The sequence below is a fragment of the Quercus lobata genome, chromosome 12, assembly GCF_001633185.2.
Source record: "Quercus lobata isolate SW786 chromosome 12, ValleyOak3.0 Primary Assembly, whole genome shotgun sequence".
Lineage (NCBI taxonomy): Eukaryota > Viridiplantae > Streptophyta > Magnoliopsida > Fagales > Fagaceae > Quercus > Quercus lobata.
Window position 1 is genome coordinate 3,176,703 of NC_044915.1, and position 12,766 is coordinate 3,189,468.

The 12,766-nt window shown below is 39.3% G+C and overlaps 1 protein-coding gene across 1 annotated transcript; it reads right to left on the bottom strand.

Moving 5' to 3' along the window:
- Nucleotides 1–11,923: 11,923 nt before the first annotated feature.
- On the bottom strand, nucleotides 11,924–12,673 carry LOC115972254. The gene is made up of 2 exons (XM_031092468.1): nucleotides 12,522–12,673; nucleotides 11,924–12,370 (listed from the first exon to the last, which is right to left on the bottom strand). Exon 2 carries the CDS (start codon nucleotides 12,363–12,365, stop codon nucleotides 12,192–12,194), a length of 174 nt encoding a protein of 57 aa, XP_030948328.1. The 5' UTR covers nucleotides 12,366–12,370; nucleotides 12,522–12,673; the 3' UTR covers nucleotides 11,924–12,191.
- Between the last annotated feature and the right edge of the window lie 93 nt (nucleotides 12,674–12,766).

Sequence of the window (12,766 nt, forward strand, 5' to 3'; positions counted from 1 at the left end):
CGAAGCCTTATTCTCTCTAAAAGAAGCTACTACGTCTTTGCGCCTTAGGGTTTTGTAACCAAGTGCTTCCTGATCTTCATCGTGTGGATGAAGTGAAGAACTTTGCAGTCAACATCTTCTTCTAATTGATAATTAAGTCGTATACTGGGATCCGTGTAATTGGTTAGTCACGTACTAGGATTCATGCATCAAAAGGGTGGCGTTCATATATTGAAGAGTTCAGAGGTTCTGAAGTGATAAAAGGTTTCTACTGTGAGTTCATCTAAAGCGATTGTAGAGTCTAGCGGCAAAGGTTTTGTACTAGATCTGAAACTTCTCTTTACTATAGTGGATTTCTTTTTGGGAAGGTTTCCCCCCAGGTTTTTTACTGTGAAACTAGTTTATTTCATTGGTTTTCCTGGGTCATCATATCTTGTCTAATTTATTTTTCCATTGCATTATTTTGACATGATATTGATGTTTGTTTGTTTTAACAAGTTTTATTCATAATAAATCTAATTAATAACTTGGGTTTAAAACTTGTTAATTCTATCAACTGGGGTCTAAATTTCCCAACAAGTTTAAGAAGCGATATAGGATTCCTAGCAATGCATCCATAGAACATTACAATCCAGGAGAATGGCATGAAAAAAGACCCACAGAGGCAGTAGCAATTCCCATGATAGCATTTATCAAAGGTGGGATGAGGCTTCCTATAGTTTGAGTAACTAGGGATTTTTTGATTCTTTATAGACTCTGTCACACCCAATGTGGCCCCAAATATGTTTAGGATTTTGGGCGGTGTAGACGCCATGAATGAAAGGATGGGTATAAATCTTACCCATCACAATATAAATTGGGTTTATAGTTTTTAGAGGAATAACGAAGCGGGGTATTACCTAAAAACTAGGGTCCTAACAGTTAGATTAATTTCTTGCCTCCCCGAGACGAACCAGGGTATGGACGAGGATTTCCTCTTCATTTCAAGGGAATGGCATGATGGACTTTACTACCCGACCAAAGATGGTGTTCCAGTTGGGGTGGCTTAGGGATACCTTTAAGATATTGTACTATTACGAAATGAGAACACACACATTTTATCTCCACCTTTCTAAAATAACCTCTTTCTTTCTTTTTCTTTTTCTTTTTCTTTTTCTTTTTCTTTTTTTTTTTAAGAAGGATACTGCCAAAAGATGCAACTTGGTGAACTTCGACTTGTTGAACCAGGTTCTTAGATCCGAGATCTTTTTGAATCGAGATGGCCAACTCTGAGCAATGCATGTCATCTTGGGTTTCAAACCCATTTCTACTCGCTTCCAAGTTTCAAAGAACGTAATCAATGCAAGAGATCCACGCTTGGCACTAGTTGACATGGCCATCGAGGGATTCATTCGAAAGCCTCCTCCTGCCGGAGCCCAACTTGTGGAGCTCCCAGTCTTTACAGATCCTCAAACCTTAACTGAGGAAGTTATATCCTCGGACGTTGAGCTTAAATCACAGTCTGAAGGGACTGAGGAAGAGACCCAGGAGGAAAGTACTAAAAGCCTCATCCACGACGAGGATTTCGAAGTCTTCTACCATCAGGATGAGATTGAAGACATAGCATCCAGCTCGAGGCTAGTTGTTGCCTCAATTAGTGCTGACCAGGAGGCCACTATGATTCTCAAAGCATTGGTGTTGGAGAAAAGAATGCTATACCTTTTGTCCTTACTAGAATCACACACTGGGGGTGCCACTCCTAAGGTTCCCATAATGCCCAGACCCCCACTCTTGCCCCTCCTCCTACCTTTCAAACCAAAACAGCTGACAAAAAATGGAAGAGTGATAAAAAGGGAGGCAAGGGATCCTCCGAGGAAGGAGAAATCCATGAAGAGGCTTCTCCCGAACAAAGTAAGGCCACTAAAGTAAGCCGAACTCAACAAAGGAGAGGGGGAGAGACTTAGGACATGATCCCTAAACACCATTCCCGCACTCCTAATTGGAATCTTCCTCTTATACTAGACGGAGCCCCCCTCCCTACGAATTCTTCAATCCACAATTTTAACAACAAAAGGTCGAGCTATATAGCCAATTCGGTTGAGCAAGCACTTCTACTTCCCCGAGATATGGCCAAGCTCTGGAACTTGAAGAAGCACTAGATATTCTTGTCCCTAAAAAGGGATTTAGCTCTGGTACATTTTCTTTCTCCTTGTAGTCAATTCTTGTTTTTGTTTTGTTCTTATATACAGCATTTAACTTCTACTCTTTTTCTTACTTATGAATGCTTACGCCACCCAAGCAGCACATGTGGCCGAGGAGTGGGTTAATCAAGCCCTTTATGAGAAAAAAGAGAAGGAATCAAAGCACTATGCCGCCCAGAAGGCCTAAGCCCTGGCTAACAAAAAACTAAAGGAAACTCTCCTTAAGTTGTTCGAGCGCAACAAAGCTAGGAAAAGTGCTAATGCTGCAATTGAAAGCTTTGAGAGGCAAGCCCGGGAATAACTCCATCAGTTGAAAAAGGTAGAGGGTTAGCTCTCCCTTGCTCGAGCTCAAATCACTGAACTGAGTAAGGAGCTAGCCCAAAAATCTAAAGAAATTGACAAAATGGAGCAAACTGCATACGATTTGGGAAAAAAAGAAACTAAAGCACATCTCAAGTCTCAAATCCCAACAGTATGTCAAAGTTTCTGCCTCTAGACTTGGATCAAGGCTTTGAATGCCGTCGATGTAGACCCCTCTTCTGAATTAAGAAATCCAAAGAAGGTGTTTTACCCCCCAGCCATAAGGGCACAAACATCTGCTCCACCTCCAACCAGCTTTACCACTCCTACGCAGCCTTCCTAAGTTGAGGATCAACCTCCAAAGTCTAGCAAGGCTGCCCCGATGGCCTCCATGGTGGTAGACGAGGCTCACTCCTGAGGCAGAGTCTCATCAACAACTGATATTGCTCCCCTTGTATCTCAACTTGCTACCGAGGATCAAATAACAGAGAGGGCAAAAAAAGAGAATGCTCTCGAGGGCCAAGGGATGAAATAGATGTTAGGTCGAGGACCTGTTTTGTTATTATTATTATTTTATTTTATTTTATTTTTGTTATGAAGTTGGTGAATACTCTAACGAGTTAAAGCTTCACCCCCTGTTTTGTTATGTACTTTTCTAGTTTCTAAACTTATGAATGAAAAGGTTTCTACTTATCTTTTGCCACATATAGTTTTCCTTATTCTGTAATAACAATTCTTTTACCCTTGCCTTAATACACATTCTGAACTACATGACTCTTTATTGAATACATTTTTTTTTTCATCACATTTAATTTACCTAGATAGCCTACCATTCTGCAGCCCTCAGCACCAAGTTCTCCTATGCTTAATGTCAAAGGATGAGTATCTCCATAGTTGGTTGACTAAAGTGCAAGGCCTAATCTAGATTTCAATGAAACTGACTTAGAAGAAACCAAGTGCCGTTTTATACCAAGTTGAAGATCCTAGGAATCTCATCTACTGAGGTCCTACATTACAAGTTAAACGTTAATTTACCAAAGGCAGATGATCCAAGGAGTCTATCCTAGCCTTGGTTCTACTTAATCCATGATGACAAGTTAGGTGTTAATTTACTCAAGGAAGGTGATCCGAGGAGTCAAACTTAGCCGAGTTTCTGTTTAACCTAGGATGATAAGTTAGGTGTTAATTTACCCAAGGCAAGTGATCCGAGGAGTCGAACTTGACCGAGGTTTTGTTTAACCCATTATGATAAGTCAAGTGTCAATTTTCTTCAGGTAGGTGATCCGAGGAGTCGAACCTAGCCGAGGTTAAACACTCTGTTTAACCCATGATGATAAGTTAGGTGTTAATTTACCCAAGGCAGGTGATCTGAGGAATCAAACCTGGTCGAGGTTCTGTTTAACCCATAATGATAATTTAAGTATATTTTTAATCAAAATGACAACAATAGAGATGATCAATACATTCAATTGCATATAAGCAAATAATTATTTACACAATTTCGCATTAGAAATAATATTTTCGTAAATTATTCACATTCCATGGTCGGGGAACTACAACCCCATCTCAATCTTCCAACCGATAAGCCCCTGTTCTGGCTATAGAAGTTACCTAATAAGGCCCTTCCCAATTAGGACCTAGCTTTCCCTAGGAGGGATTCTTCATACTTTTGACCACCCTTCGCAAAACAAGATCTCCTAGAATGAATACCCTGACTTTTATCCCTTTATCAAATCCTTGCCTAAGCTTCTGCTGGTACTGCACTAATCTGACCGCAACTATTTCCCTTCATTCCTTAGCTAAATCAAGGTCAAGGGATAGTAGTCATTCATTGCTGCCATCGAGGAGTTGGCCAGACCTTAATGTTGGGAAACTTGCTTCTGTAGAGATAACTACTTCAGATCCATAAGTCATGGAAAACGGGGTCTCACCCATAGATCTTCTAGGAGTTGCGTGATATGTCCACAAAACATGGGGCAGTTCGTCCACCCACTTTCCCTTGGCGCCTTCCAATCTTTTCTTTAAACCATCCACAATGACTTTGTTTGTGGCCTCAGCTTGTCCATTACTTTGTGGGTACGATGGGGTGGAATACCTATTCTTTATCCTTAAGTCACAACAATACCTCCGAAATGCCGTACTACTGAATTGAAGCCCATTATCCAAGATAAGAATGTTCGAAACCCTAAATGTCGTCACAATATTTCGCCATACGGATCTTTTGACATCTTGATCTCAGATGTTTACTAATGGTTCAGCCTCGACCCACTTGGTGAAATAATCAGTAGCATCAATGAGGAACCTTCAATTCCCTGTTGCCTTAGGAAAAGGCCCCATGATATCCAGCCCCCACTATGCAAAAGGCCAAGGGCTACTTAATGAGTTTAGCACTCCCCCTAGTTGATGGATGTTAGGAGCATATCTCTAACACTGGTCCCATTTCTTAACGTACACTTGGGAGGACTTCTGCATGCTCGGTCACCAATAACCTTGTATTAAAGCTCTATGGGCAAGTGACCTACCCCCCATATGACTACCACAAATTCCTTCGTGCAACTCTTCCAGTAATATTTCCATTACTTCAGGATGAATACACAGTAGGTACGATCACGAGTATAAGCGTTTGTATAGTTTTTGATCCTCAGATAACCAAAACCTCGGCGCCTTCCTAAGAATTTTCTATGCCTCGATCTTGTCCTTGGGTAATATTCCATTCCTGAGAAATGTAAACAATGGATCCATCGAACTAGGGCCCACTCGCATAAAGTGAACTCCAACAGGAACCGATACGTCATAAGTAGGTAATGCATAATCTTCCACAAGTATAATCCTAGGAAGATTCTCCCTGCTTGCAGTAGCCAGAGTTGCTAGCAAATCAACATGAGAATTTTTACTTTGAGGAACTTGTTCGAGCATAAAAGAATGAAAGTACCCTAACAAATGCTTAACTTGATTTAAGTGCCAAAGCATCCTTAGGTCTTTAGCCTTAAAATCACCCTGAACTTGTCCCACTATGAGTCTTGAATCACAATATGCCCTGATAATCTTAACTCCAAGTTTCTGCATAGTAGTCAACCCTGCCAATTGAGCCTCGTATTCTGCCTCGTTACTTGTTGCTAAAAAGCTAAGCCTCAAAGACTTTTCTAAAGTGATTCCATCTGGTGAGATCATCACAATTCCTATCCCTAATCCTTTCCGGTTGGCCACGCCATCCATAAATAGCTACCAAACTTGCTAAACTTCCACTGAACTCACTCTCCCTCGATCTTTATCCCCTCCTCAGAATCACCTAACTCCTCGGTAAATTCTACTACCAAATCCGCCAAAATTTAGCCTTTCATAGCCGTTCGGGGCAAATACTTAATGTCAAATGCACCAAGCATAGTTCCCCATTTTGCCACTCTTCTCGTATAATCCAACCTTCGAAGCAATGCTTGTAGGGGCAACTAGGTCAAGAAGATCACGGTGTGGGCTTGGAAGTAGTGGGGCAGCTTCTTGGCGGCATGGATGATAGCAAGAATTGCCTTCTCCAAGTAGAGATACTTAACCTCGGCGTCCTAGAGGGATTTGCTAACATAGTACACTAGTTTCTAAATTCCCTCATCCACCCATATCAAGACCAAACTCACTACATTTTGGGCAACAACAAAATATGCATACAAAACCTCCTTTTTCTCTAGCCTAGACAAGACTGGTGGATAAGCTAAATACGTCTTCAACTCCCCAAAATCCTTATCACATTCCTCGAACCAAGAAAAATCCTTCCATTTATGCAATAGCTGAAAGAACGGTCTACATCGCTCTACGGACCTTGATATGAACCGATTAAAGCTACTGTCATTCCAATAAGACACTAAACTTCTTTCGAATTCCGAGGAGGATACAACCCGTGAATAGTCCTAATCTGGTCGAGATTAACTTCAATCCCTTGATGGGTGATCATGTAGCCTAAAAACTTTCTAGACCCTACACCAAAAGAATACTTAAAAGCATTTAAGCGTAACTTGTGCTTTCTTAAGATTGTAAAAACTTCATCAAGATCAGACAGATGCCCAAACTCTTCTTTACTCTTAACTACCATATCATCAATGTATGCCTCCATGTTCTTTCCCAACTGGCTCTCAAACATTCTAGTCACCATTCTTTGATATGTAGACCCTGTATTCTTTAGTCCAAATGGCATTACTTTATAGTGATAATTTCCTGTTAGGGTAAGGAAGGCTATTTTCTCTTGATCGAGAAGCACCAACGCGATTTGATGGTAGCCTTGAAAAGCATCTAGAAAATTCATCCTAGGATGTCCATACGTTGCATCAACTAATTGATCAATTCTCGAGACAGGAAACGGATCCTTTGGACATGCTTTATTAAGATCTGTAAAATCCACACACACTCTCCACCTCCCCGATTTTTTCCTTACGACCACAGTATTAGCCAACCATTCAAGGTAGAAAACCTCTTTGATTTCCCTAGCCTGTTTAAGCTTACGGACCTCGTGTTTTACAGCCTTGACATGTTCTTTAGACGAACGCCGAGGTAATTGTTTCTTCGAGGTAGCTTTAGGGTTAACATTCAAGTGGTAGCAAATAAACTCGGGATCAATCGTGGGTGCTACGTATGCATTCCACGCAAAAACATCTAAATTACTCTTCAGAAAGTCTACCAGTTCAGAAAGTCTACCAGCTGCTTTTTATCCTTTACTGGGAGTAGAATCCCAACTTGAAAGTATTTATCTATATCCTTGCCAATGATGACCTTTTCCAACTCCTTACATGATACTAGACTATCTGAGGAGGTAGGTGGCCCGGGCTATGGTTGCTATAATGTTGGCACCACTTCCGAAGAGCCAATTTGAGCAACATGATGATCAACCGCCACCACCATACATTGCTTGGCCACTAATTGGCATACCACTAGCTCTACCACCCCCTCATTAGTAGGATAGTTTACCTTAACATGCAACGTAGATGAGACTGCCCCTATGGCATGTAGCCACGGTTTGGCTAAGATGGCGGTATATGGTGAAAAAGCATCTACCATTATGAAATTCATGCTCACCACCTTATCCCCAGTTTGTACTGGCAATCGAATCATCCCCTTCGAAATAATAGTGTTTCTATTGAACCCGATCAATGGAGCATCATATTGGTCCAAATCCTCAAGTTTGAGTCCTAGACATTTAAACAAGTCAGAGTACATAATCTCTGCCTCACTGCCTTGATCAACCATCACCCTCTTGACATCGAACCCTGCTATCCGCAAGGTTGCCACTAGGGCATTATTGTGTGGCTGAATCGTTCCCAACTTGTCTTTCTCGGAAAATCCTATGATTGGTTGCTCCAAAATTCTGGCCTTCTTACATGGTGCCTCTTCTTCGGATTCTACGATTTGTGGCAACACTAACATACCTTGCTAATTGGGTGAGATTCTTTTCTTAGGGTTGCAAAAATGACATTTATTTTTCCCAGAGATGACCAAGGTACTCCACTTCTCTGTGGTCCTGTCGTAAGTTGATTTCTTTGACTATCTTGCTACTGCAAAAATTGCTTCAACTTACCAACTGTAATCAACTGATCAAGAAAGGCTTGCAAAGTTCTACATTCTTCGGTCATATGACCTTAATCCTGATGGTATTGACAATACAAATTCTGGTTTCTTTTAGTTGGGTCTCCAACCATCTTATTTAGCTATTTGAAATAAGGCTCGTGCTTAATCTTCTCTAGCACTTAATATATTGGCTCTTTGAACACCAAGTTCATCGCTTAAGGACCGGCAATAGTATGGGGCGTTTGATTATAAAACTCCCTCCTTGGCCGGGAAGATGCAAACCGGCCTATCAAGCTATCCTTTCGATTAGGTACAAAAGCCTTAGCTTTACCCTTGCTAAAGCTCTGGTTGTCCTCGACCCTTTTATACTCCTCAATCTGATCCGTTAATTGATGCATGCCCTGAGGCGATTTCATGGTAAATGACTTCCACAGGTCAAAATGTGTAGGAAGACCCACTTTGAAGGTTCGTACAACGACGTCCTCAAAAACTCCATCAATTTCATTATAGATCTCCCAATATCTATCAGAATAATTCTTCAAGGTCTCCCCTTCTCTCATAGACATCGAGAGTAAAGAGTCTAAGGGTCTAGGGACTCGGCTATAGGTTACAAATCTTGCCCTGAAGGCCCTAGTTAGCTCCTTATAGGAATGTATTGATTCTTCTTCAAGGCTGTCAAACCAGCTCATAGCCACCAGCCCAAGGCTTGAAGGGAAGACCTTGCACATTAAGACTTCATTCTTTGAGTGAATGATCATCCTTTAGTGAAAATGGCTCACGTGTTCAATTGAGTCGGTTTTACCATTATAGATGGTGAAAGTAGGCTAGTTAAAGCGACAAGGGAGCTCAACCTACTCGATATGTTGAGAAAATGGGGAGCAAGAAATTCGAAGGAGAGCTTTTCCCATCGCATCATGCCCCTCGCCTCTCCTTGGTGGTCAGTAACTTCCATCACTTCTAGTACTTAAATATTGGTCTGGAGAAAGGGTCCTATCTTCCCTTATTTGAGTTCGACGACGAAGACGTCGATGTAACCGCTCCACCTTCTTCTCCAAGTTATGGACCTCTTCATCACGTGAATGATTACTAGCCTCATGTTGTCTAGTTCATTTAGAATGAAAGGAAGGTGCTCACTAACTGTGAGTATGAGCCATATCTTGATCCCTCCTACGTTCGAGATGAATGAAATGATCTCTGCACTGAGAGCCAACAGACTCCAGTGATTCACTAAGCCTAGGACCAGCCATGACTACGAGATTTATACAAGTACTTCAGGAGACTTTCCCACAGATGACACCAATTGTAGCGAGCGAAAAGTAAAAATGGATAAATACGAATTACTATTCACTCACACAATTAATTTGTTAGAGATGGGATGCGAGGTCAACTTTAAATACCCGTTCTGTAACAAAAGATGACAGTCATACCCAAGAACTATACGCAAAATAATAACATTTCAATAGGAAATAGCTTGAAAATTGACTAAGTGTTTATCCTCGGGTTCAATCCAAGGAGGAAGGTACAATGGGATGGTTCTTTTCTCTCTTTTGTTTCTCTTCCACACTATTCTTTTCTCTCCCTTTGATCCAAATGGTTCTTGGCTTTATATAAGTCAACAAGGATGCATCTGGATCTTACATTTGGAGGGTTATGATCAAACTCTCCTAACACTTGTCATATCAAGACCTTGCTAGAAGGTGTTTACACCAGAATATGAGTTATGAAGAATACTATTTATGGTCATTTCCTCATTAATGCGGCCAGCTAAGTGGTTGCAGTGCATTTAATGCAGAAAGAATAGTTGCCTTGTCCTTCCTTTTTCTTCTCTTCCTTGTTTTACACCAAGTTACCTTTGTCCCCCCTGAGATTGCACCGTCCTCCCTATATGCCTGATTCTTGACCTTCCAAGGTTAATAAGGAGTCCTCAATATCGTCATCAATGGCAACATCCGAAACTCCTTATTAGTAAAAATAGGTCCTATCCAAAAATTCCTCGTGAAATTCCCCTCCTCCGAAATACCCTTGCCTACTTTATTACTGCTTTGGATCCTCATGCCTCCACAGTTCTATTACATAAAACTTATAAAAATTAAAAATACTTTTATGCACTATTTAACCTATAAATCTTACATTACAATCTTATAAAATAATTATATTACAATTTTTCATGCATCACGTGAATTTGCAACTAGTAGTAGTAAAAAACAAATCATGTCAAAATTGGGTTTTGAAGACTAATTTCAAATACCATTAAAAAGAAAGAAAGAAAGAAAAAATAATCTAAGTTTGGAAAAGGAAAATAAAAATCGAAGTTAGGAAAAGGAAAAGAAAAATTCTTTTTTTTTTTTTTTTTTTTGAGAAACAAGGAAAAGAAAAATTCGGATGACCAAACAAGTTCCTAGGTTTTTTTTAATACAAAATCCTATGTTTCCTTTGGTCCAAAAATTATACTTATAATCAACCTCAAAAGATTAATAACTAGTATAAATTAGACAACTAACATTTTAACTTTTAAGAATCAACTTGGAGTATTTGGTAACTTAAGCAACTAAAAAATGATTTTAGAAAGATGATAAGTGTGAAAAAGAGTTAAATTAAAATCTTAAAATCTTTTCTAAACCTTTCATTAAAAAAAATTCTCGGGAAAAATTTCACATTACTAGGGGACTAACTACATGTTTAGTAACATCCAGCACGCATGAGTTTTCATATGAATTCTTCTAGTATCATAAACAAACTCACAATTTTTGTCATAATACCATTTTTTTTTCTCCGTCAATCACAATTAATCCCATAAAGAGTTGTGATTTTTTTTTTTATACTAATTTTTTTTTTCATATTGTTTTTTTTATACCTGTGCTTCAAAAATTATCGTAGTTTACATTACTCAATGGACTCAATAAGTTGAGGACAGTTATTTACTTCTTTTATGCGTACTCCAAACACCTAGCCAGATTTGGTTCTGTACCGTCCAATTGTATGTTTTCACATTGGGATGCTTTTATTAAATAATCTCATTATCAGTAGGATGACAACACCCAAAAAACCTATCTTTTCTTTATTAATTTTTTTTAAGGGAATTAAAATTAGAAATCAACGCCATATTTTACTCTCCCATGACGGCACTGAGTAATAATGCTGTGTCATTTGATAAGATTGAAAATTTGGCACTGATGAAAAGGAGAAGAAAAGGAGTTTTTAACTTTCTTGTCATATTTTAGCGGTAGAAAATCAGGTATTTGTATTTATCCATACTGATTATAGAAGATTCCGTGTACAATTAATTTACGAGATAAAAGAAAAGGAAATGTGGGTAACCACCAAGCGATAGAGATAATGAAAACCCAGGCTTGGCGTCCCACCTAGAAATCATAGGAATAAAATAGTTGAATATTACTTACTGCCATTTTCTCCAGTAACAGTTCCCAAGTTAAGATTAGATGAGTTCGCAAAAATGTTTTGTCCTCAATAAAATATAAAAATGATTTTTTTTTTTTTTTTTTTGAAAGCAAAAATGAATTATTGAAACATAGTAGTCCTAATTAAAACAAACTTCAAAGATAACGAAGGAGCTTCCACACTCTTCTCTAAAGATCACTGCCAGCTTTTCAAAGTTTACATCACATCTATATATGCCTTGGCCTTTTTGTCTCTCTCTCTCTCTCCTAAAGTATTATCTCTCTGTGAGGTTTAACAATTACCCACCGTTGGAAGTGGGGGAAAAAAATGAATTTCATGTTGGGAATCATATTCAATTCAATCCTTATTTTAAAGGGTACACAATTTTCGTCTTAATGTTAAAGCCAGAACCTTCTTCTAATATGGGCAATCTCTCTATCTAATTGTATCAATCATATCTCCCTACAAATGCTTTTTCTTATATACATTGAAAAATTTGAAACCAGAGCCGAAAAAAGTGAAGGGTATAACTCACAAGATGCACTTTATACAAGATGCTAATTAAATTAGAAAGAAGAAGACTCACAGTAATATTTACAGAAATTTAGGACCACCGCATCAACTTAAAATCCAGAAAAGAAAAAAAAAATTAGAGACTTCAGAAAGCTGTACATGAATGAATAAAGTAAGAAGCTGAGATTAAAACATATAATCCACAGGCACTGTTTGCTTCTTATATTCATAGGGGAAAAAAAAAAAAACAAAAAACAAAGGGAGGGCTAAGGACTAAGGGGTTAGAGTGAGAGGGCCAGTTGGTGTGGAAGCAAAAGGAAGGCTGCGGAGGATGAGAAAACGAACCCTTCTTGGGAAAGGCACAGAATGAAACACATGCTCTAGCACCCTCGCCAGCAACACTGTGTACTCCTCCATCAGCTCCGCCATTATAGCCACCAGTATCATCTCTTCTGCTCAAAGATCAAAGTTTGAAAAAGATTGGACCAAGTAAGAATAGGAGAGTCAGTCAACAACTAGCTAGAGAGAAACATGTTATATAAGTGTGTGTTTGTGTGTGTTTTGTCTCTATAAGATACCCAACAAAACCACGAGAATCTGTACCTCACTGATCTGGTTTTTTCTTTTCCTTCACCTGGTGCGCCCACTTCTTCTTCCAGTGTGCTGCTGGGCTTCCACGTGGGCGTCTTTACCTTACGAGATATTAAGGATTTAGATTTTTATCCATATCTTCTTGTATTTTTTTTTAATTATTTATACAAGGCCAGCGGAAAAGGCTTTGTGCATTATGAGCTGTGACTATCGGCCTCTGTCATCCTTATCCCCTCTATCCATTTATATTTAACCAG